Below are 27,300 nucleotides of genomic sequence, written 5' to 3'. Positions count from 1 at the left end.
TTTTTTTTTAAGGATCTAGGATTAGGGTTTGTTAGGGTTTAGGGTTTTAGTTTCTTAGGGTTTAGGGTTTAAGGTTAGGATTTTTGTTTTTATTGTTAGGGTTTATTTTTTTAGAAAGTGTAGGATATTTTTTTTTTAGGGTTTAGGGTTTAGGGTTCGTTATGGTTTAGGGTTAGGGTTTTTATTTAGAAAGTGTAGTATTTTTTTTTTTTTAAAAGGATCTAGGATTAGGGTTTAGGGTTTAGGGTTTAGGGTTTTAGTTTCTTAGGGTTTAGGGTTTAAGGTTTGTATTTTTGTTTTTAGTGTTAGGGTTTCTTTTTTTAGAAAGTGTAGGATATTTTTTTTTTAGGGTTTAGGGTTGAGGGTTTGTTAGGGTTTAGGCTTTAAGGTTTAGGGTTAGGGTTTTTAGGGTTTGAAAGTGTAGGATTTTTTTTTGTTTAAGGATCTAGGATTAGGGTTTAGGGTTTTAGTTTCTTAGGGTTTAGGGTTTAAGGTTAGGATTTTTGTTTTTAGTGTTAGGGTTTCTTTTTTTAGAAAGTGTAGGATATTTTTTTTTTTTAGGGTTTAGGGTTTGTTAGGGTTTAGGGTTTAAGGTTTAGGGTTAAGGTTTTTAGGGTTTGAAAGTGTAGGATTTTTTTTTTAGGGTTTAGGGTTTAGGATTTAGGATTTAAGGTTTAGGGTTAGGGTTTTTTTTTTAGAAAATGAAGGATTTTTTTTTTTTCTAGGGTTTAGGGTTTGGGTATTTTTTTTAGAAACTGTAGGATTTTTTTTTTTTTTTTTTTGGGTTAGGGTATTTTTTTTTAGAAAGTGTAGGATATATTTTTTTTAGGGTTTAAGGTTTAGGGTTAGGGTTTTTTTTTTAGAAAGTGTAGGAATTTTTTTTTTAGGGTTTAGGGTTTAGGATTTAGGGTTTAAGGTTTAGGGTAGGGTTTTTTTTTTAGAAAGTGTAGGATTTTTTTTTTTGGAAAAAGGGTTTAGGATTAGGGTTTAGGGTTTTAGTTTTTTTTTTGGAAGTATAGGAATTTTTTGTTTTTTTAAGGGTTTAGGGTTAGGGTTTTAGTTTTTTCTTAAGGGTTTAGAGGGTTTTAGTTTAGGGTTTTTTCTTGGGTTAGGGTTTTTGTTTTGTTTTAAGAGTTGAATGTTCTTTTTGTAAAAAAACAAAAACAAATATGGGTTTAGGGTGTTTCTTTTTTTAAAAAAAAGGGGTTTATTGTTCCGTGTTTAGAGTTAGGGCTTAGGGTTTACGGTTTACGGTTATGAATTTAGTGTTTAGGGTTAGGGTGTTAAGGTATTTTTTTAAAAAAAATGGTTTAAGGTTAGGGTTAGAGTTTTTGTTTTGTTATAGGGTTTGGGCTTTAGGGTTAGGGTTTTGCTTTTTGTAAAGGGTTTATGGTTAGGGTGTTTGTTTTTTTTTAGTGGTTTAGGGTTAAGGAGCTTGGTTTTTTGGTTTTTTTAAGGGTTTTTGGTCATAAATTAAATATTTTGGGTCATTTTATGTTTCTCAAATTGTTTTTTTAAGAAAATACCAAAAACGAATAGTACGATATACTTGTTTCAATTTTAGTTTAAACAATTCTATAATTTTATTTTTAAAAAGTGATTTTCTATATGAGGATCATTTTGTTGAGTCATTTTGTCAGATTTCGGTTTTATAGAATTCCCAAAAACCAAAATATGATAATTGTCGAAAATGATAATAACAACACAAATTTCTAAATGGTAAAATATATCACCAAAAAACATACAACTGTACGCATGCATATTTTCCATGCATAATAACCAACCACAGAAAAATCAAAAAAATGATACAACAATATATAGTAATACTGCAATGATAAACAATTAAGAAAAATATATAAATAAATACAGTGAAATATTTGAAATTTATTATAGCCAAAAAATGTAGGAAACAAATTTTGAAAATTACTCACAATCCTATACTCTGTGATGTAATATACTACTGATTGTTGTATTTTTTGTACCTGCATTTTTTGGGAGGAACAAATTAATACTATCAGCAAAAATAAAAAACACAAAATTACAAAAAAACTAACTTAATATTATTACAAAGAGAGAGAGAGAGAGAGAGAGACAGAGCCGTAGAGATACAGAGAGAGAGGGAGGCAGAGAGAGATAGAGGCAGAGAGAGAGAGAGAGAGAGAGAGAGAGAGAGAGAGAGAGAGACATAGAGATACAGAGAGAGAGAAGAGAGAGATAGGGAGAGAGCGAGAGAGGGAGAGAGAGAGAGTATACTGAGAGAGGCAGAGAGAGATACAGAGAGAGAGAGAGAGAGAGAGAGAGAGAGAGAGAGGTAGAGAGAGAAAGAGATAGAGAGGAAGAGGGAGATAGAGAGAGAGAGGTAGACAGAGAGAGAAAGAGATAGAGAGGAAGAGAGAGATAGAGAGAGAAAGGTAGAGAGAGAGGGAGAGACAGAGCGAGATATTAGAGAGAGAGAGAGAGACCGAGAACCGAGCAAAGGAGAGGTGGAGAGAGGGCGTCTCACCGGCGGGAAGGGCGGATCGCGGTGGCCGGGAGCTGTCCGGTGCTGCTGTATGTGTCGACGGAGAGGGGGAGAGAGAGAGAGAGAGAGAGAGAGAGAGAGAGAGAGTGATCAGAAATGGGTAGCTTCCAGAGGAAGCTACCCATTTCCTATATATATATTTAATATATTATTATTTGAATTTTAAAATTTATATATATATATATATACACATATAGACGCACAGCAAGGCCAGGTGGCGCACGGGAGAACTCCCGCGCAGCTGTCCTGGCCAAAGGATTGGGCACATGTACTGAGTACACGTGTCCAATCCGGGACGTGTATTTAAATACACGTCCCCAATTGTATTTATTTAAAAAAAAATTATATATATGTATTTATATAATTTAACCACATAAAAAAAAAAAATACAAACTCATGCAGCCCTAAATGTATGTACCGTACATATAGCTAAACCTTACGCGCTAAAACTAAACCGTAAACTATAATTTAAAACTAAACCCTAACCCTAAAATTAAACTCTAACACTAAGTATATATACTATATTAAACCCTAAATAAAAAATAAAAACTAAAACCTAACCATAAAATTAAACTCTAACCCTAAGTGCATAGACTATATATAGCTATAAACTATAATCCTAAGGGTACGTACTGTATATAGTCATAAACCCTAACCCTAATCCTCTGTCCAAAAGTATATATATATATATATATAGTTATAAACCATAACCCTAAGTACATGTACTATATATATATATATATAGCTATAAATCATAATCCTAAGTATATGTACTATATATATCGGAACAATCTAATTTTGAACTGCTCATGATTTAATATATATATTTAAAAGTGTATAATAATAACACATGAAAAATATATTGACATTATTATTCATAAAATGTAAAATCAATTAAATTATAACCCATAGCGATAAGTGTATATATTATATATACCTATACACCATAAAACCCTAACCCTAAGTGTATATACTATATATAGCGATAAACCTTAACCCTAAGTATATATACTATATATAGCTATAAACCCTAACCCTAAGTGTATATACTATATATAGTGATAAACCCTAACCCTAAGTATGTATACTATATATAGCTATAAATCATAAGTTTAAGTGTATATACTATATATATCGGAACAATCTAATTTTGAACTGCTCATGATTTAATATATATATATTTAAAAGTGTACAATAATGACACATGAAAAATATATTGACATTATTATTCATTAAATGTAAAATCAATTAAATTATAACCCATAACCCTAAGTGTATATATTATATATACCTATAAACCTTAAAACCCAAACCCTAAGTGTATATACTATATATATCGATAAACCATAATCCTAAGTATATATACTATATATAGGTATAAACCCTAGCCCTAAGTGTATATACTATATACACTATATATAGCTATAAACCCTAACCCTAAGTGTATGTACTATATATAGCCATAAACCCTAAATGTATGTACTATATGAGGGACTAAACTATAAATATTTAATTCATTATGTAGCGCAGAACTCTTAAAATAATTGCATTTACTATATATAGCCATAAATAGCAAGGTTACTGTATATAGTTTCTAAACCGTTTACATGCATGTATATCTATATATATAGTATTAATTATAGGTTTTTTAACTTTGTTATGTTTAATTTTTTTTTTTTTTTTTTTTGTTTCTAAACGTAGATGGTGTACAAAACTAAACCCTAATTTGAACTATTTGGTTTAATTAGATATATAGCACCAAATTTGTTTAATTATGCATATAGTACAATATGTAAATTAGGTTAGGGTTTACGTACTTATTAGTATACTATATATATATAAATAAGGAACCTAAAAAGTATAAATTCCAACCATAAAATTTACATATAGCATATAGTTTTCAAACCTAATTTTATGTGTATAAGTTATGTACACCGTATTTTCAAAGATTTGTATGATTAATAAGATAAGGAGTTTTTATTTTTTTTGTTTTAAAAAATTAATACAACACAAAATTTTTTTTTTTAATATATATTTTGCAAAAAATAACAGTTTGACACGTGTATTATTACACGTGTCCAATTGGACACGCGTATGAAATACTCATGTCCAAATGGACACGTGTATTATTACACGTGTCCAATTGGACACGCGTATTTAATACGCGCGTCCAATTGGACGCGTGTATTTAGACACGCGTCCAAAATGGACACGTGTAATAATACACGTGTCCATTTGGACACGAGTATTTCATACGCGTGTCCAATTGGACACGTGTATTAAATAAGCGTGTCCAATTTGACACGTGTATTTAATACACGTGTCCATTTTGGACGGCTGTACAATTAGACACGTGTCTCCAAAGACACGTGTCAAATTGGACGCGTGTCTACAGTAATGGGTACTGTAGATACGCGTCAAAATGCTTCTATTTTTGTAGTGCAACCTGCATTTTTTATTAAAAAATGATTTTTTATTTTTATTTTTTTTTATCAAAAAGTAACTTCTGATGAGTTACTTTTTGATGATAAAAAATAAAATAAAATAAAATAAAATCTTTTTTTCATGAAAAGGGGCGGGCAGGATCGGTAACTCGGCCCCTGTGAATCACGCCTCTATTAGGACCTCTTTAATGCCTTGGATGCAATGATATTCTAGATTTTTTATTATTATTATTTGCACTAACATTGATAGAATTAATGAATTAAAGTCGCATTCTCAACCAAAATCATCTTGAAATTTATGCTGCAATTAAGTGAGAAGTTCTCCGTACGAAGATTTCAAAAGTGAAATTTTTTTCCACATGACCTCCTAATTACTGATTAAGATCCTATTAAATTATTTGTTAGAATTTGAAAAAATTCAGGTAAGTGATTATGAGAAAATATTTATGAGACTCACCTGACCGAATAAAAATTAGATTGTCTAACTTCTTATTCGGTCAAATAGGTCTCATAGGTAATCTCTCACAATCACCTGTTCGAATTCTTTCAAATTCAAACAAATAATTTGAGAGGATCTCACCCTGAACTACGTATCAAAGTCAATCGTAAGAAAAAAAAAAACGAAAGTCAACCATAGAGTTGATGCAATAACACGTTTGCCGGCGCCGTCCTGTTGGTTTATCAATCCAATGAAGGCAAAAAAAGGCAAAAAAAAAAAAAAAAAAAAACATTGGTTGGAGCTCACATGGCTTCATCATCATAAGAAAAAAAATAATAATAATAAATAAATAAATAAACGTTAAAAAAAATACTTCTCTTCTATCTTTGTTTCGTTTTTTATTCTCAAAATAAAAACAGTAACTAATATCTTAAAATATAAAATTCTTAAAATTAGTTTCATCTTTATGTTATATCATAACATTTTTTTTCAAACAAAAAATCATTCTCAAAACACATTAACAAATAGACGCAACATAATTGGGAGGTACTGCCCAAGGAAAGAAAAATGTTAGTTCCGGATCAGGGATAATAAATAAAATTGATGTAAAACTAAATTTACCCCATCTAACTACTTTTTCTTTTTTCTTTTTTCTTTTTTTTCTCTTTTCTCTTTTTCGCAATATCCCATTCAGCAATCCGAAATGATAAAAATACCATGCATAAGATTGAAAATTTTGAAAAAACAAAAATAAAAAATTTAGATAAAAAAATACAAAGACAAAAACAAAAATCTGAAAATGATTAAACAAATACTAACAAATGATATTTTTGTCATTTGAGCGCAAAATGGGGTATTGCAATCCCAATGGTAAATTGAGAGGACATAACAAAATAAAAACATTACGAATATGGTGATAATTAGATGAGTAATGCTAGAAGTCACTCTTTTGTCATTTTTGTGTCCCTCCAAAAACAATGTGACTTTTAAAATCATCATTGAGTTTGTCATTGATCACTATTGAATTTTAATCAATTAAGTGATAATTTTAAAAGTCACATCATTCTTTGAGGGACACAAGAGTGACTTCTAAAATTTGAGTAATGCATTTATATATTTATTTTGGGAAAAATGCACATACCCCTCTTAAACTACTACTCATTTGTCAATGTGCTCTCAAAACTACCAATTGTATTAATATACTCCCCTGAATTACCAAACAATGTCAATGTGCCCCACAATAACAAAAATATCATTCATAAAAAAATCCGAAAAGTTATTTTTTAGATTTTGTTTTATATAATTTCAGTTTGAGCCACCCCTAGAATTCTCATTTTTCTCTCTTTAAAAATAAATAAATAAATAAATTCAATCTTTAAAAAAAAAAAAAAAATCTTTTTCTTTTTAATTGAAAAAAAAAATTAGTTTTAGTTTCTTTTCGAATTTATAAGGATATATTTGTCTTGTTGAAACTTTTTAAAGGTTATTTTTGTCTTTTTTGTTGGCTTTACGAGGGACATTGACATTTTTTAATAGTTTAGAAAAAAGAAAAACATTGACACAAATAGTAGTTTATGAGGCACATTAACAATAGAGTAGTAATTTAAGGGAGTGTGTACTTTTCTCATTTTTTTATATATCCATTTATATCATCATCGTCATTCTTATTATTGCTGTTGTTTTTCTGTAGTTATTCCTATTATTATTGGTAGATTTTACAATCTACGTATTTGCTTAAACCTACTTTAGTTTACCGAATAAACCCTAGATATGTATGTGAACATGTACGTAGATTTGGAAGATAAGAGCATCGGAAACCTACTAACCGGACAATAATTCTGTTATTTATGCATCATCATGTACAAGTTCAGCTAAAATTCCATTGTCAAGAAGAAATCGGGGGTTACATTTTGCCTGATAAGTGTCATCCTGATCGTCGACTCTACGATCGCCGGGCTATCATCACTGAAGAGGCCGGCCGCTGGCCTTTAAAGAGAGACAAAATCAATAGATTTGTATCCATCACATGCCTAAGCAGCTTTAATCCTCTTTATTTGAGCATAAATGTCCTAATAAAACATTAATGGTAAATGCCACATGGTCACTTTTACATACATATGTGTACATTGACATTTAACAAGAACCCAATTGACTAAATATAATCACTTCAATAAAAATTTCAAGCTACCATAAAGAAGTGATGTTCAAATTTTATATACACCATCTGTAATGCAGAACTGGATGTCTGCCTCAAAACTAAACCAAACATAGAGAATACTTGTTCAATGAATCAATATGGATGTCAGCCTTTAAGGCGAAGAACAATTATTCAGAAAAAGAACATGTGGTAAAGATGATTATTAGTTTCTCACTGCAACTACTGAAATATAGGAAGGTCGTTCCTTGGCTGTTTGTTTAAACTTAAATCCATTCCTCCAACAGAAACAATGCTACCTGAGGCTCCTTCAAAAGCATTGCTTGCCATCTTCAAAAAGTAACTATGCCTGCAAAAGCAATTGTTTAGATCCTCATATAGTGTCATAAAATAATTGAACATTGGAAAATACATCTACCATCGAGTATCTGCTGTCAATTCAGGATGAAAGGCTGTCGCTAGCAAGTTGCCCTGCCTTACAGCTACAATCACTTTCTTTTCAGACCAATTTTTCTCCTGAAATATCGATAATGTATAAGTAAAAAGAAATGATTATTGTACAACTTTCGTACAACGATTGTACAACTTTAACCTTTTTTTGTGATCAACCATTGGATCTGTTTTCCTACATGTGGGCCATAAATATCCAATGGTTGATCTTAAAAAAAGTTGTTAAGTTGTACAAAAGTTATACGAAAGTTGTGCAATAAACATTACTTATAAGTAAATGCCATCATAAGTAGACTAACTAATTGATATTATTACTTTCAAGGTAACTACTTCCAGTGGCATATTGTGTATGGCTATAGTCACTAATATTTAAAGTATTGATTAAGTAATTAAATTTATATCTTCCTATCAATTTAAGCTTTTAGGATAAGTGGTAATTTAATATAGTATCAGAGCCAAAGGTCCTGAGTTCGAACCTTGACTCCGTCATTTACCTCTCATTTCAATTAAATATTCCACGTGTTGGGCCTCACTTATTAAAAGGAAGTCTGAACCAACACGTGAGGGAGAGTGTTAAAGTATTGATTAAGTGATTAAATCTAATTCTTCCTATCAACTTAAGCTTTTGGGATAAGTGGTAATTTAACAACTAACTGGTCTTTCTTTTTTTTCTTTTTCTTTTTTTGGAAAAATGCTGAAGTGGTCCTGAAGTATAGCCTTTTATCAAATCATTCTCTAAGGGTCAAAAGTTATAAATTTACTTCCTAAGGTTAAAAACATTATCACATACATCATTCCGTTCAATTTTTAATTGTATTGTCATGTCATACTCAATCAGAAAACGACAAGTGTCCCATATAGAATCACACAATACTTTGACACTAAATGCATCTTGGCCTTTGATGTAGGCCAGAATTTGAGTTCTCCAGCCGGTGAAGTTGGTGTTGGAGAGCTTAATATTCAGGTCGCGATTCATATTTGGAACAGTGAAACACCACATTGGAAGCGGAAGGATTGGAAGGGTGGATTTGTGTGGAACGAGTGGGGGAAGAGATAGTGGATGAGGCAATGGATCCAGACATGTTGACGAGGAGAAAAAAAAAAACAAAGGAATGGAGAAAACGTTAGTCTATAAGGGCTCTAATACCATATAGAATCACACAATACTTTGACTGAATAATTCAGTTTTTCTCTTACTCATCTAGTGAGTGTGTATTAAAGTATATATAGAGTTTACAAGACTACAAGATATCTATGACTACCATGATTTACACGATAAAGCTTATCCCTAGCATTCGGGTATGGCTAGATAAGAATCACGAACCTAGATAGTATTCTAATTACATTGAACCTTATTAACCTGATAATCTATTAAGAGTTCTACTATGACTCTTTGAGTTGTTGATTAACTTCAGAGTTGTAATGTGCGTCAATATCCCATTGATTAAAAAAAAAAATTATAAATATAGATATAAAAAAACAAAAATAAAAATAAAAAAGTCAAATTTTCTGAGGGTGGTCAAACCACTTCCAATGGCCTTAAGCTTATCATTAGCACCCATGTGATCTTTTTGGCATTGGGTCACCAATTTGAAAGCAATTTGTAGAGAGCCACATTTGAATCAAATCCAAAAGGGACGGGCTCTTTTGGAGATGCAAACCAAGTGGTCTTGTCACATCGAATTGCAAATAGAGGGCGGGCTAGCTAAGCCGCCAAGTCTTGAATTACATTGCTGAGAGAAAACAATGCAAGGAAATGAACCCCTCTGACTACCAAAGAAAAACATACATGCCTATGTTTGGTGGCTAAGAAGATGTAGAAAAAGCAATATAAAGCAAGTTTTTTTTTATGACGAGGAACCCCTTCAAGGCAGTGTCACTTCGTGTACCCAAACCTGTCAAGAAAACCTCGAACCCATGTAAAGCGCCCCATCTACACGGATTAAGTAATACTCCGGCTTCGCCGGCAGGCAGGCCCCAAAGAATTGTTTGCACCCAAGGGCAATACAAAGCAAGTTTTAAGTGCATGGGTTACAAAAATGATCAATCTAGCATCATAACAAACCATCATAACGAAACATATATGTGTATGTCTCTATCTTTGTGCTTTATGCTTTGTTTCGTAAGTGAGAAAGCGATAGAAAAAGAAAAGGAAATCACCCCAAGAGAATATGGGGGTGGTCAGACCGCCACAAGAAAAAATGGTTTTTTTATAATTATTTTAGTTTTCCTTTTTGTTTTTTATACTTATATTTATAATTTTCTATTTTTTCCTTTTATTTTTATATTTTTTGCTATTCAATGGGACACATGTCGTCTTCAAATTGGGTATAATGTGAACGTTAAAAATTTAACAGAAGGGGATCCTCTCTCACCCTTGTTGTTTGCTTTTGTGATGGAGGCTTTGAGTCGAATGATTTCTGCTACGGTCAGTGGGGGGGTCTACTTGAAGGCTTCAAAGTTGGCAATGCTACTTTCACTCATTTGCTGTTTGCCGATGATACTTTGATCTTTTGCAATGTTCGTCCTTCTCAGTTGCGCTATCTTCAAAGTCTCTTTCTTCTGTTTGAAGCTGCATCAGGCTTGAAGGTTAATTAGGCCAAGTCAGATTTAATTCTTGTGGGTGAAGTAAATCAAGTGGGAAGTTTAGCCGATATCCTAGGGTGTGGGGTTGACATTCTGCCGATGAAGTATCTAGGTCTTCCGTTGGGGGCTTCCTATAAATCTATTTATATTTGGGACGGTGTTATCGAGAAGATTAAACGTCGGTTGGCCAACTAGAAAATGCTACGCCTTTCCAAGGGAAGTAGAGTCACCCTTATCAAGAGTACCCTTGTCAACTTACCCACGTATTTTGTCTCTTTTTCCTCTCCTAGTAAGTGTAGGTGCTCGCATTAAGAAGCAACAACGAGACTTTTTATGGGGAGGGATCGGTGATGAGTTCAAACATCACTTGGTGAGTTGGTCCTAAGATTTGTACCCCAATTTCAGAGGCTGAGCTGATTATCAGAAGTTTGGTGATGTTCAACCGAGCTCTGTTAGTTAAATGGTTGTGGTGTTATGGGATTGAGAGAGAAACTTGGTGGAGAATTGTGGTTTGGCAATTTATGGGGAGGTTGGTGCTTCTTTGAGCCTGCAGGTACTTTTGGGGTGGGGTTGGGGAAGAACATCAGGAAAGGGTGAGAGACATTCTTAGGCTTTTCTAGATTTGAGGAGGGAGATAGGGCTAGAACCAAATTTTGACATGATCTGTGGTGTGGGGATACAATTCTTAAGGAAGCTTTTCTTGTTTTATTTGGTATTGCTCGTGCGAATGACGCTTCTATTGCGGATAATTTGACGCTCTAGGGTGGTTCTAATCAGTGGAGCGTGAGCTTTTCTAGAGAGGTGCATGACTGGGAAGTGGATGTCTTTGCTTCTTTTTTCCAAGTGTTCCACTCAGTCAATGTAAGAAGAGGTAGTGAAGATAGGTTGTGGTGGGTCTCCTCCAAAAAAGGCATGTTCAAGGTCGGGTCTTTCTTTAGCACTCTGGCTTCCTCTGTGGAGAGTCACTTTCATTGGAAGAGTGTGTGGCGGACTCAGGCTCTTACGATGGCGGCTTTTTTTGCGTGGTCGGCGGCCCTAGGTAAGATCCTTACTTTGGATAACCTTGGGAAGAGGCATGTTATTTTGATGGATAGATGTTGCATGTGCAAGCGAAATGGGGAATCGATGGATCACCTTCTTCTTCACTGCAATGTGGTTTACGCTTTATGGAGTGCTCTCTTTACTCGTTTTGGTTTGGCTTGGATTATGCCTAGAAGAGTCTTTAACTTGTTTGCTTGTTGGTGGACGTCCGAAAGGCCAAGGAGTGCTGCGATTTGGAAGATGGTGCCGACATGCCTTCTTTGGTGTGTTTGGAAGGAAAGAAATATTAGGTGTTTCGAGGATTTGGAGAGGTACTTGGATGATATTTTAGTTTCTTTTGTCATACTTTGTCTCTTTCAACGACGGCTTTTGTGTCCCCTTTATCGCTTAATTTTGGCAATTTTCTTGTTCGTTTTTCGCTTTCTAGTTAGGTGCTTTCTCTTGCATACTTCTGGTATACTTCGAGGCGCCTTACGCTTTTAATAAGACCAGTTTATTACTTATATATAAAAAAAATAAAATAAAATAAAATGATCTATTTGATAACAATTTCAAGCTTTAGGGAGTGAATTGATAACTTTTGAATCTTATGTAGCAATTTGATAAAAAGTCATACATCAAGATCACTGGATCATTTGTCCCTTTTTCTTTTGCCTTTGCTGCGCCAAATGAAATTGCAGCTTGTAAGTTCATGTGCCGTCTCTCAGGCGCGGAGGCAAGCCTTCTAACCTTCAAGGGCCCCATATGGGAGAAGGAAGACTTAACCGGAATGGGATTTTCCTGTCATTTCCTTATTTTGAATGACTGAAACTTGTGATGTTACGGATCTACACCCAGTGCAAAGATATCCCAATTAGAATTAGGTCTCTTGTTAGATATGGTAAGAGACGGATTGTCCCCTTTAGGAGAATAATGAATTTATTATCCCTATTAAGAAAATAAGGAAACTTGCTCATAAAGCAGCATCTCTAGGAAAATAAGGGATTTGTCCCTTTTAGGAAAATAAGGAGACTTACTCATAAAGCAGTATCTCTAGGAGGAAAATAAGGGATTTGTCTCCCTTTAGAATTATATTTACTATTTACGTTATTTCTATTCTTACTATGTAATCTTCTATTTAAACATGAGAAGTGATGAATAAAAATATGAAAAGTTTAATATTCAATTCTAGCAGTTGTTTTAGGAGGTTTACGGTTCTTTGCACTACCCTAAAATTTGGAGGCCAGGATTCCTCGAATTATTCTACCAAAATTTATCGTTCTTGTTTATTTTTCATCATTTGTTACGGAGGCCCGTAACAACTTGGTATCAGAGTCAAACAAAGACATGACAGAGCAACGGCAAGATAGCATGGAAAGGGTGTTGAATACGTTGAGTACCATGGAAGACCGAATTCTCAAACATATGGAAGAGAGGATGGCGGCGATGATCAACCAATCCTAGAATTCTCATGGACACAACCGAGTGGGTTAGGAAAGCTCTTCAAGGAACAAATCCAAGGGCTTTAACGCATGGACAGCTCAGATTTTCAAGCAATGAAGAGATAACATTGAGACACATCACAAGGTAATAGACTTATCAAAAAAAACATCACAAGGTAATATCACTCTCATCTTCACCTCCCGTTGTGGTCGCCTATCAAAAGGCAGAGAGCTTCGTAAATCTCAACCAGAACATTGAGGACGTAGAAGAATCCATTACAGATGAGAGTTTATGCCCAGCCACGAACATTGAGCCCATGGAAGAGCGGCCTGTGACGGCAATGATGGAGCAAAAAGTGGCGGTTCAAATCTAGAGCACATTTGGGTTTTAGGACTCAACTGAGAGGGATGCCATCTCGCCTCGCCTCTTCGACCGGAAGTTCGCAACGCGGAACCACGTCGAATCCAGAGCCATTGACCTAACCCAGGACGTTGTGGTCGTCGAACCCTTTTAGGAACCCATATGTGGTTCGCTTCAACCTTACTTCAAGGTCGGCACTGGTCATGGCTATCTTGGCTTCATCCTTCATTTTTTGAAGGTTAAGGTATGGGTTTCAAATAATAAACTGAAATTTTTGAGTGTTTTCGACTCTCTGAAGAATCTTGTTGTCATACTATACAAATGGAGTTGGAAATATAGACGCAAGAGGCTTGAGCAGTTTCTGCTATGGCGGTAATGGGCTTTTGCAATTAACCACATGACTGGAAATAAATCGGGTATAAACAAATTTAAGGAAGCTGGAGAGTTGGCTGTAGGAAGAAGACGTTGGAAATGGAAATTAATGGCCATTGGAAAGATGAATTTTAGAGCATTGGTTTGTTGGTTGTCTTGGAAAGGGGCGAATTGAAGAGAACCGTGAGTGCTTGTGTAGTGTGCAAGCCAAAATCTTAGGTGAAAAGTAGTGGAGAATTAATGGAGGGTGGGTGAGATGTTGATGGTCTATGCCTATCCGAGTGAAATGGTGTCGCCATTTCTAACCAATGTGTCAGAAAATATTCAAAAAAAAAAAAAAATGGAGGAACAGGTTACAGGAACCACATGGGTCTTCAAATGCAGTTCGTTTATTTTGACTTCTTCAAGTGATGACACCCCACGTCAGCAGCAATCCGAGAAATAATTCAAGGACCTTGAGGACAAGGTCCATTTGAAGGGAGTAGGAGTGTTACAGGTTTACACCCAGTGCAAAGATGTCCCAATTAGAATTAGGTCTCTTGTTAGATAAGGTAAGAGACGTATGATGCAATCAAATAAAAAATAAAATAAATAAATAAATAAAAAATAAAAGAACAAAGAAAAGGGATATGGGCTATTTCGAGAGAGCCGTGATCTCTAATGGCTACTTTGAGGGAGCCGTGACCTCCAGGATACCAACAAAGGTTCTAGGTTTTCATAATATTCAGCATGATATTTTAATGATTAGAGTTACACTTATATAGAAGACAGCTAAGTCATAAGACATAACCATTAGGTCTAACCGTCATAACACAATGCAGGAAAATAAACTAATGGAAAATACATTCCTTATTAGCTAAAACACTTAAGAAAATAATATATGGAGATTATACTCCTTATTCACTGCTGTCTTGGGGATTCAGTACTGCCACGTGTGCTGCCACGTAAGCTCTAAAATTCTGAACGTATCATCCCTCTCCCATAACATCTTCCTTGTCCCCAAGGAAAAATTCTGGTTTTGCAAAACTCACTCCATTGCCAACTTGCAACCTATCTGGATCATTTTTTTTTTTATAAGTAAAGTATATTGAAAAAGCGCAAAAGGGCGCAACCCATAGTACACAGGACGTATACAAGAGGCCCTTAATTCAAAGAAAAAAGAGAGCACCTATCTATGAATTCAAAATAAGAACACTCATGGATAAACTGAATTTTCTCTCTCAACATAAACAACGTTTGTAGCATCATTTTCTTCAAGTTCATCAAATCAGTCTCACAATCTTCAAAACAACGTGCATTTCATTCCCTCCATACACACCACATCAAACACAAAGGAACCATGCGCAAATCGGTATCAAAGTTTGATTACCCTTTTGCCCCATCCAACTCCCCAACATATCTTTCACCGATTGCGGCATTACCCACTCCACCCCAAACATTTGCAGAATCGTCCTCCACAATTCTATAGCAACCATACAATGCAGAAACAAATGGTCAATAGACTCACCAGAATTCTTACACATATAGCACCACTCTATCACAATAATGTTTCTCCTTCTTAAATTATCCAAAGTTAAGATTTTCCCTAAAGTTGCCGTCCACACATAGAATGCCACTCTCAGGGGGACCTTAACTTTCCAAATACTTTTCCACGGAAAAAAAGATTGAATAGGACTAGATAAAACCTTATAGTAAGACTTTACCTGAAAAGATTTCTTTCGCGCTGGAATCCAACACATTTTATCCTCTCCCTCACTTCTAACTTTAAGAGTATACAACATCTCAAAAAATCTACTAACCCCTTCCACCTCCCAATCATGAACTGGGCGAGAAAACAAAATATTCCACAGAATTGTGCCATTTTGTCTCTGCATATTCTCCTCCACCCAGGCATCCTTGCCTCTAGCAATGAGAAACAATTCTGGAAAAAGAGTCTTCAAAGGAAATTCCCCACACCACACATCATGCCAAAATAGAACTTTCGAACCATTCCCGATCTCATATCTCACATGAGCTGCAAAAGAATCCCATCCCCTCCTAATACTCTTCTAAACTCCGAACCCAAAAGAACCCACAACCTCCTTAGAGCACCAACCACCCCCCATACTTCCATATTTAGAATCCACCACTTTTCTCCACAGAGCATCCCTCTCCAAAACATATCTCCATAACCATTTACCCATCAAAGCTTTATTGAACATAACCATATTTCTCACTCCTAGTCCCCCCGAAACCTTTGAAGAACAAATCGTATGGCAATTAACCAAATGAAATTTAAATTCATCTCCAATACCACCCCAAAGGAAGTCTCTCTGAAGTTTTTCCAAACGATTTGCCACTCCCACTGGAATAGGGAAGAGAGACATAAAATACGTAGGTAAACTTGAAAGAGTACTACTAATCAAAGTTAACCTCCCACCCTTAGATAAATACAAACTCTTCCACCCCGCTAATCTCGCTTCCATCCTCTCAATGACGCTATTCCACATATGAGCGTCTTTATACTTAGCACCCAATGGCAAACCCAAATACTTTAACGGAAGTGAGGCCACACCACACCCAAGAATACTAGCCAACTCCTCCACATCCCCTACCTCACCTACCGGAACCATCTCAGATTTAGACAAATTAATTCCCAAGCCTGAAGCTGCTTCAAAACAAAGCAACAAACACCTCAAGTCTCGGATTTGGTCAGCAATAGGATCACAAAAAATCAACGTATCATCTGCAAATAAAAGATGGGATACTATCATAGCATCTTGCGTACTCGATCCCACTGAGAACCCCGATAGGCGCCCACTATCCACCGTCGCATATATCATCCGACTGAAAGCCTCCATCACCAACACAAACAAAAGCGGAGACAAAGGATCCCCTTGTCGAAGACCCCGTGAGCTACAAAAAAACCCTGAAGGCGACCCATTGATATTTATGGAAAAACAAACAATAGAAATACAATGAGCAATCCAGCCACACCATCTCTCCCCAAAACCGCATCTCTTCAAGACATAAAGCAGAAACTCCCAACTTACATGATCATACGCCTTCTCCAAATCCAATTTACAAATAATGCCCGGAGTTCCAGATCGAATCCTGCTATCCACGCATTCATTTGCCACCAAAACAGAATCCAATATTTGCCTCCCCTTGATAAAAGCAGTCTGAGAATGGGAAACAACCTTCCCCAACATCAACTTCAACCTATTTGCCAGGACCTTTGAGATAATTTTGTACATTCCACCTATTAAACTGATAGGTCGAAAATCCTTGATATCCACTGCTCCAGCTTTCTTTGAAATCAGCGACACAAAGGTAGCGTTAAGGCGCTTTTCGAACTTTCCACTGGTTTGAAACTCCTTTAACACCGCAATAATATCAGTCCTCAAAATCTCCCAACACTTCTGAAAAAATGCCATAGTAAAACCATCAAGCCCAGGAGCCTTATCGCCTTTGAAATTCTGAATTACCGCCCAAATTTCATCTTCCTCAAACTCACGTTCCATCCATGTTCTATCCTCTTCATCAATGGAAAGAAAAGATAAATCATCTGCCTTTGGTCTCCACTGATATTGCTCATTGTACAGCTTTTTGTAGAACTTCACAATATGATCTTGGATAACTGTCCTATCATCAGTCAATTGTCCATCCACCACTAGAGCCTCAATCGTATTATGTCTTCTATGAGAGTTAGCTAGCCGGTGGAAGAATTTGGTATTACTGTCACCCTCTTTTAACCACAATGCCCTAGATTTATGTCTTCAACTCACTTCTTCAAGAAGAACATGCCGCTCTAAGTTTCTAGAAAACTCTTCTCTCTTGAACTTTTCTTCATCAGATAACGGCCTATCCTCTGCGATCAAATCCAGCTCACACAGACCCTTTTCCAGTTTCTTTTTCTGAACCCCTACATTCCCAAACACCTCCTCATTCCATTGTTTAAGATCAGTTTTCAATGCTTTTAACTAACTGGCAAACACAAAGCTAGGCGTACCTTCATACATATAAGATCCCCACCATCTCTTCACCTGCTCCTCAAATCCTTCCTCTTGCAACCACATATTTTCAAATTTAAACGACCCCCTACCACGTCTCCCGACTCCACAATCCAAAAGCAGAGGATAATGACCCGAAAGAATACGAGGTAGACGTCTTTGCGACACATCTGGAAAATATTCCTCCCATTCTGTAGAAAGCAAAAATCGATCAATTCTGGACCAAGAGCAGCAATTTGACCAAGTGGATCTCCCCCCAACCAAAGGAATATCGATGAGACCCTGTTCAAAAATAAACTCAAAAAACTCAACCATAGCCTGAGATGATCTCACTTCCCCTCCTCTTTCGCTCGGAGACCGAACGATGTTAAAATCCCCCCCCCCCCCCCCAATACACCAAGGCATCTCCCAAATATTCCTCAAACCTGCCAATTCATCCCAAAGCCCTCTCCTATCACCATCATCATTAGTTCCATAAACACCCGCAAAACCCCAATCAAAATTTACTGACACACTACGGAATGCACAAGCTACCACATACCTCCCCACATACTCTTCAATCTTCTCGACTACTCTTCTATCCCACATTAACAAGATGCCTCCTAAAGCCCCTCTAGAACCCAAATCAACAAGAGCTTTAATTCCATATGGAAAAGTCGATCCAGCGATAAAATCCCAACTTCTTTGACCAACTTCTTCTTCTTTTTTGTTTTTCTCTCTCTTCCTGAACCAAGCAAAAATCACGTCATGCTCTCCCTTCTCCTTCTCATTCTGTTTCAGTTCTGGTTTTGTAAAAATTACTCCATGCTCTTCCAACCCTTACTTCCTATCTTCTTTCTTCTTCACAATCTGCTGAAGCACTCCCTTGATATTGTTAGCCCCTTCTTAATAGAGAGACTGTGACTCTCTTGGCCTACTGGACCCATTCTTCAACTTCTTTGGTTTCGGCTCAAGCTGGTTGCTAGGTAGAACTCTACCGTTGAAGCCAAACTGCACTCGTCATGCTCTCCCTTCTCCTTCTCATTCTGTTTCAGTTCTGGTTTTGTAAAAATTACTCCATGCTCTTCCAACCCTTACTTCCTATCTTCTTTCTTCTTCACAATCTGCTGAAGCACTCCCTTGATATTGTTAGCCCCTTCTTAATAGAGAGACTGTGACTCTCTTGGCCTACTGGACCCATTCTTCAACTTCTTTGGTTTCGGCTCAAGCTGGTTGCTAGGTAGAACTCTACCGTTGAAGCCAAACTGCACTGGACTAGCTGCTACCAGAATTCCAGCAACTCCTCCCCCGACAACACGACCATCAAGGCTTGAAATACCCCTAGAAAAATCAGGCTGCATCGTGACGTCCTTGCCAGCCTTGACATCAATTATATGGGGCATAAAATTTGTACCAACAAAACCTGCGTTGAACTCTTCCGTTATGGGCAAAGATTGGCTAGCCAGAGGTGCGTGGTGGAAAAAAGCTTTCAATTCTTTTCCTAATCTCCTCCATTTATTTGCTCAATTCCTCTTTCCACGCGAGGAATTCTGACCGCAGCTTTTCCCACCTTGCTCATTCTTCTTTATTTTGGAAATTCAGGAAGACATGGTGATGGTGTGGATCGAAGATTGTTGTAGAAAACAATCAACTTTCGTCCTGATACCACTTGATGCAATCAAATTAAAAAAAGGAATAAAGAAAATGGATATAGGCTACTTCAAGAGAGCCGTGATCTCCAATGGCTATTTCGAGGGAGCTGTGACCTCCAAGATACCAACAAAGGTTCTAGGTTTTCATAATATTCAGCATGTTATTTTATTGATTAGGGTTACACTTATATAAAAGATGGCTAAGTCATAAAACATAACCATTAGGTCTAGCCGTCATAAGACATAACCATTAGGTCTAGCTGTCATAACATAATGCAGGAAAATAAGCTAATGAAAAATATTTTTTTTTTATAGGTAATAAACAAAATAGCATTAAAAAAGCGTAAAATGCGCGCATACAGGAAATATACAAAAAGAACACCACAACAAAAGAAAAACAACAAAGGAAGAACACCCGAAAAACCCAAAAGATAGAAGAAATGCTACATCAAACCCCTAACTTCTTGCCTCTAACCCGGCTATGACTCACTCCCCTAGCATCGAAATTAATTGAACATTCTAGATTCTTGACCTCTCTTTTCCCCTTTTTTCTTTTTATCTCCTTATCCTTCTTAGGAGGGGAATCAGAGCCATAGCGCTGATCCTCAATCAAAGTCAAAAAATCCAGAAAACCCTTCTGATCAAATCCTACGAACGAAACCCCCATCGTGTGAAAACACGACCTACTATCTTTCACTACCCTGGGGTAAACAACACTTTCCTTCAGACCAACCCCCTTAGAAGATTCCCCCACCTCAAAGACCCCAAACGACAAACCAGGTAACTGGGGGCACCCATACACAGAGGAGAACGGCCTTGGCCACGGAGGAAACAAAACCCACTGAAAAGGGGGAATGGAAGCCTAAACCCCGGGAGGACCTCCAAACTTCCCAAAATGAGGATCCCCACCAAAAATCCGTACCAAGGCAGGGGCATCCGAATGCACCACTGCCTGCCGAAGGAGAAATCCTGAAGGATCACCAGAAACAACGCCGACGGAAGCATGCCCAGCACCGCCTAACGAGGCACCAGGCTCACCAAACTAAAACTCCTCGACGCCCGACCTCACCAAGACAGAGCCAACCGACGAAAGAGCCACTGCTTGCCGAAGGATGAGCCCTGAACCGAAAAAACTTAAAACCAAAGAAGACCGCACCCCAGAAGGAAGATCACTCAGAAGCACCGGAGGAAGCAACACTGGCGCCGGAAGGGGGGGAAGAATGGTAGCCTGCTTGACGAACTCGACCACTGGAACGAGCTGCCGATCACTGGAACCACCCCCTGAATGTGACAGACCTAGATCCACCCCAGAATCTGCCGCCGACGTCACGTCCAGCCGAAGAGCGCTCCCAAGGACCTCCGTCGAACGTTGAAGACACCCCGGACTTGATCCCCGCCCCGAAATCGCACCAGAAATCGAAGACAGCTTATGGCCCGAAACAGCATCCAACTTGGCATTGGGCTTAATCACTTTAGCCCCAGCCCGAAACCCTTTAAAAAAGACTTAACCCTCTTAAGCACCCGGCCCGCCACAAAACCCACCCTACGTTTAAAACCAAACAAAGACTTAGAGCCCAACTGTTTCGAAAAGCCACAGGCCCAAACCAGCGCCTTGAGAAGCGACCCAGAATTTCAAAAATCTTCTCGAACACTCCAAACACGCCATCCCCTTGCAAAGAAACGTCGCCCTCAACAGCTGAATCCCTGGACACGCCAACCGGTCTACAGACACAACCTCGAGACCTGAAATGATCATCCACACGATGGTCCATACCCGAGGGACCAACCGCTTCCTCCTCCAGAGCGGAGCAATCTCTCGCCTGACAGACCGCCCCCATCTCCATACCCCACAGCTGCTTCTTCTCCACGTCGCACCTGACCGACAAAGGCCAATCTCCATCAATCTTTGCCGCAACCCTAGTTCCTGAGTTCTGAGCCAGAAGCCGGCAACCCAATGCAGAGACGGTTGCTGCTGAACTCACCACCTCCGCAAACGACGGACAACCTGTTCCTTTCCCCAGCTTTATTCCCGACGGAAAACCACCAGAGGAAGGTAGACCGCCAGAAGACGAAGACCCAATCGTGGTTCCCAGAAAATCTAGAATTTTGCTCAGCTCCCCAGACACACAGCTCCACCATTTCCCGTCCCGATCTTCAGGAAAGAGAATACGCCCTCTCCGGCCTCCGTCAAAAACAGCTACCTCCAAGAACCGCCCAGACCTGTTTTCACCTCTCCGAGTGATGGTCGCCTTAGACCCCTCCCTAAAGGATTTTACAAATTCCTCGATCCCAGGACTACCCAAAACTTCTTCCACCCTCGACAGCATCCAAGCAGTGCAGCTCAACCCGAAAACAGCAGAACCTGAAAACCCTTTCCTCTTTTTCTCCACCCGAAGCTCGGCAGACCCTGCTTCCACCGAGAATTGGAAGGACTTTGCCTCCACAAAGAACCGGCTCTCCATCAAGCCGAAACCGACACCCCTATAGGGAATGCATCCCTTCCAACAGAACGAAAAAATTAAACCCACCACCCGGGAATCTCCAAGAAAAGGAAAGAGAGAACGACGGAGTCAGTCCATGCTTCTAAGATGACAATAAAAGTTGACAGGAATTTATCTTTTCCTCGATAAGTTTTTTAAAAATATATTCCTTATTAGCTAAAACACTTAGGAAAATAATATATGGAGATTCTACTCCTTATTCATTGCTATCTTGAGGATTCAGTGCTGCCATGTGTGCTACCACGTAAGCCCTAAACTTATGAAAGTATCAACATATTGTCCCCTTTAGGAGAATAATGGATTTATTATCCCTATTAGAAAAATAAGGAGACTTGCTCATAAAACAGTATCTCTAGTAAGAAAATAAAGGATTTGCCCCTATTAGGAAAATAAGGAGACTTGTTTATAAAGCAGTATCTCTAGTAGGAAAATAAGGAATTTGTCTCCCTTTAGAATTATATTTACTATTTACATTATTTCTATTCTTACTATGTAATCTTCTATTTAAACGTGAGTAGTGATCAATAAAAATATGAGAAGTTTAATATTCAACTATAGCAATTGTTTTAGAAGGTTTAGGGTTCCTCAAACTACCCTAAAATTAGGAGGCACGGGATTCCTCGAATTATCCTACCAAAATTTATGGTTCTTGTTTATTTTTCATCCTTTGTTACGGAAGCTCGTAACTAGAGTTGAATATTAAACTTCTCATATTTTTATTAATCACTTCTCACATTTAAATAGAAGATACATAGTAAGAATAGAAATAACGTAAATAGTAAATATAATTCTAAAGGGAGACAAATCCCTTATTTTCCTATTAGAGATACTACTTTATGAGCAAGTCACTTTATTTTCCTTATAGGGACAAATCCCTTATTTTCCTACTAGAGATACTGCTTTATGAGCAAGTCTCCTTATTTTCCTAATAGGGATAATAAATTCATTATTCTCTTAAAGGGGACAATACGTCTCTTACCTTATCTAACAAGAGACTTCATTCTAATTGGGATATCTTTGCACCGGGTGTAGACCAGTAACATGTGACTCATTCGGCCTTTGAAAGAGAGTGGAGTAATGGGTTTTCAGAAAGTGGAGGCCAAGGAAAGGAGTATCTATCAATAAAAAATGGGGTGAATATTCAAATTAACATGGCCTTGAAGCAGTCATAAAAAAACCCAACCCAAGCCCCCCCCCCCCCCCCCCCCCCCCCCAACAATCCCCCTCTTTTCCACCTATAAACTGATAATAAACTAATTTTCGTATGACGGCTCCATTTTTACATTAGCTGAAAGCTAATATAGGTGAGAAGAGAAAAAAGGCACAAGTGGAAGATTAACAAAGTCCTCTTAGTCCAAGAACAAAAGCAATCATGTTTAAGGAGTATCAAGCATCAATCTGTGAGTATTAAAGAAAAAAGTACATTATCACATTGCCAGTTCACAAGATAGTCTGTTCTCTATCTGTGTAACATTCAGAAGACCCAAAGGCATGATGCTATACCAGTTCAATATAGGCAAAATTTAAGAGATTGTTGTGTTTCATAATTCCATGATATAAAATGCATTCTACGAGCCATCACTCCTAATCTTATCTCCTCTACCCACAAACATTAGAATAGTTGATACACTAATTGGAACTGGTTGATTGTACTCTTTGTATTATGATGTGGTTATTCTACTTGTTTGATATGAACACTATAATTTTCTTTTGTCACAAGATAGGGAAAAGATTGTCAACTCCAGCAATAGGAAACAAGCATGTGTTGCAGGCTTATCTTTTACAGTATAATTAAACAGCAACAAGGCCAGTCAAAGTTTTGAGAAGACAAATAAAATACACTTTAGTTTATATATTGAATAGCGGAGAATTTTTCTTTTAAAGTATGGCCAGTAAAAAATCATATGGCAATGAGCATATAACAAACCTCTTGCATTTCAACAGCAGAATTCGAAAACAACACCTTGTTTGAGGGGACAGGATAATCAGCTAGCACTTGAACTTCTGGCCCTACTTCAAGGATTGCAGGAGCTCGGATGAAAACTCCACGAAATGTCTCAGGACCACCTTCCTTAGACGCAAGATCTGGTACTGAAAGCTCTGCCTCAAAGCTTTGGATCTGAAAAAACATGAATTTGTTTTGACAACAATCATACTTGAGATACCCCAGAAGTGGATAGTGACAATAAATTGACTCACATATCACTATATAAAGTTTCAAAGAAGTCAGTCCCTAATAAGCAGGACTTCTGTAGAAGCGAAGATCAAAATTTTTGTTACATTAACTCCAGGAATTTTTTTCTTCTTTTGGGGGGGAGGGGGCTGATGGGTGACTCCATACATTACATATCCTACTTATCTATGAAATTTCTAGGAGAGTAGAATAACAAACACAGCATTCTGAGTATGAATGTTTTATTCAAGAAGAAAGCAATCTACAGAGTCAATCCAAAATTACATGAACTATGGGACATAACCTCATACCCAATGAAAGACTGCATAAATCGTTACTTCAAAGCAAAGCCATTACTGAAGAATCTATACCTAACAATATGCAAGATAGCTCTTTGATGAGGGTTGGATTTTAGGAGGGAGAAAGCGACAATGTAGAACAATAATCCGCTAAAAGAGAAGGAAAGGGAAAAGGGAGCAATGCTCAGCCAAATTTCTATTAAATCAAAAAAAAAAAAACAAAAACAAAAAGAATAATGATTTTCAATGTTGTTTCCTCTTCATTCACAGATATATATACTAGCTCCAACATTATGTATCCTTGGGAGGGAGAGAGAGAGAAAGAGAGAGATTGTCCTAATGAAGAATTGCTGCAGCGAAATGTAGTTTTGGCTCAATTGATTACAATATATGGTTGCATGAGACTGAAATGATTACAGTATATGGTTAGCATCCAAGCAACGGTGGCGGTGTGGGCTTTCTCGTTGATCTTCTCCTTGGTGAGTTGTGATGGGTCTCTAGATGGTGTTTTGTAGAAACAAAATCGTACGGGTTGATCGACGTGGGTGTCCTTGTTTTGCGTATCTTCAAACGAAGCAGGAGTTTTATGGGTTCCATCTCCATGGGCAAAGAGACTGAAATGGTTGTCGTCGATCATGGAGGAGCTGCTTAAGGTTGACGTTGCAAAGGAGTTCTTGAAGTCCTATAGAGTAGGTTCAAAAGCTTTCATTGTCCAGACAAGGAACAGGTCAGGTTTGGGAGCTATACGGTTGTGAGAGGAGGATATGGCAGTGGTGGGCGGCACAGTTCAATTCTCATACCGAAGGGTCGGGAGGCCTTGGCTGGTTCAATTGGGTGATGGAGTTGCGTAAGGATGCAGCTTCCTTTGAGATTTCGATCAGCTGTGGTCGAAGGGGTGGTCCGGACCCTCAACTACCGTACGGTGGTGGGAATGGAGCTCTGCGTTTGGGGGAAGCTTCTTTTGGGCATGCACCAGAAAATATGGAATGTTTTCCGACGTCTAAGATGCTTGAAACAGGGAAGGAGGCAAAGCAACAGTTGAACAAGGAGACAATGATTGGTTGTGCAAGACCCCATGCGTCCTTCTCCGATGATGCAGGAACCCGGGTACGATCCACGAGTTGTTAGGGTGGTACGAAGATGGTATGTTCCAATTATTCCCAATGACGGCTGTAATGTTGTACGTGTGGCAAAAGGAGGATATGCTCCTCGTTGTTGTTGTCGCGACTTGCATGCCCAGCTGGTGTGTATGAGGGAGGAAATGGACCGGATGATGGTAAGGCTGGATGCGGACCTGCATCAATCTGGTTCGGGTTTCATTGCTAGCCCTATCGTGGCACAGGGGCAAGCTGGTTCAGATTTTGTAGCTGACCCAGTGGAGTGTGTTGAGTTGGGGTCTGGCCCAGGCTCAAAAGTTACGTCTGATATGTTAATTCCCAATCCAACTTAGATAGGTCACGCATTAGGGACGAATCATAACACCTAACCAAGCCCAATCTTAAACCCATCTCGTGGAAGGTAAAGACACAGGCCAGGACTTCTTCTGTCTCGGTACAGACTCGGGTTTTTTGTGAATCAGGTGGGTGTAAGGTCGAGCTCAGGCAGGGTTGAGAGAGCTCCAAAAGCACCGTAGGCATGTCCTGTAGCAGATGCCAAGCAGTGAGCTGATAAGGGGAAAAGGAGTTCAAAGGTTGATGGTTTTATCGATGCCAATGTTGATAGAGCACCTAAGGTTTTGCTGGAGGTTACCCCATTGTAGCATCTTGAGCTAGTTTCACGTTCAGACTGTGTGGATAACCTTGTAGAAATGCTTTTTAGACCTGGGTTTCCAATCACGAACAATGTTGATTTGGTTGTAGATAGGTCTGAGTTTTCAGGCTTGGCCAAGAAGTCTCTGCATGAAGATTGAACATATGCCGAGGGCAATCCTTTGGGCGTGGGTGGTTTTGTGACAGAAGAGGAATATGTTTTGTTGGATGGCCCAGTCAATGAAGAAGGTCTATCGAAAAAGGAAGTAGACATTGGGCTGGAGGTAAGGGTGGGTGAAGATAGTGGTTCGGGAGGCAAAGAGTCTTGTAGATTAGATGGGCTTGACATTCATTATGAAGAAAAATATGGAAAGGCAGATTCAGAATTGGTGATTTGTAATAGGGAAGACGTTTGCAAACCTTTGAACTGTTACTCCCTTAACGTGTTTACTCAATCTGAATATTCAGAGCCTTTGGCTTCTAGCTAAGGACTAGCAAAAGGTGAAGGATATACGCCATTTTATTGGTCTATCTTGTAATGGGTTTGAAGGGTAATTTTGGCTTTGTTTACAACTACCAAAGCGAGTCATAATCAGGAGGGATGGGTTTCTATCTCCAAAGCAGCCTTTCATAGTAATTGAGAGCTGAAAAGAGTATACTGCTCAATAAACTATGATTACGCGGGTGGAAGTTCAAGCCGTAGCAGAGTGAAGGGGAGGTATCTCGGTTTATCCATGAAGCCCAAACTTTTATTTTGGAATGTAAGAGGGTTAAATGAAGGGGAGAAGCGCCTTGGAGTTAGGAATTTACTCAGATAATGGAAGCCCAATGTTATTTAAATTCAGGAGACCAAGATGGAGCTTGCTTATGTCCTATAGTATTGTGCGTAGCTTATGGGTTGCAGTCATGCAGATTGGTGTTGTTTGGACTCTATGGGGGCCTCCGGTGGTATTTTGCTCATGTGAGATAGAAGGGTGGTGGAGAGAATTGAAGAGTATGTGGGTGAGTACTTGACTGTCGTTTCTTTAAAAAATGTCGAAGACCAATATACTTGGGCTTTTGTGGGGGGTTTATGGACCAAACACTAATGGTGATAGTAGGTTTTTATGGGATGAATTAGCTAGTTTGCGTAGTTGGTGGGACATACCCTGGTGCATCGGGGGGGA

The 27,300-nt window shown here is 38.0% G+C and overlaps 1 protein-coding gene across 1 annotated transcript in view; it reads right to left on the bottom strand.

Moving 5' to 3' along the window:
* Positions 1–7,570: 7,570 nt before the first annotated feature.
* LOC133877265 (probable pyridoxal 5'-phosphate synthase subunit PDX2) overlaps positions 7,571–27,300 on the bottom strand; it is a 28,864-nt gene continuing 9,134 nt past the window's right edge. The window contains exons 5-7 of the mRNA XM_062315506.1: positions 23,842–24,033; positions 7,978–8,075; positions 7,571–7,908 (exon numbers count right to left, since the gene is read on the bottom strand). Of these exons, the coding sequence (XP_062171490.1) occupies positions 7,782–7,908; positions 7,978–8,075; positions 23,842–24,033 (417 nt within the window). The 3' untranslated portion in view covers positions 7,571–7,781. The remainder of the gene's footprint in view (positions 7,909–7,977; positions 8,076–23,841; positions 24,034–27,300) is intronic.

Source organism: Alnus glutinosa, chromosome 9 (assembly GCF_958979055.1).
Source record: "Alnus glutinosa chromosome 9, dhAlnGlut1.1, whole genome shotgun sequence".
Lineage (NCBI taxonomy): Eukaryota > Viridiplantae > Streptophyta > Magnoliopsida > Fagales > Betulaceae > Alnus > Alnus glutinosa.
Note: the sequence above shows the minus strand (reverse complement) of the source record. Positions and strands in the feature narration are given on the sequence as shown.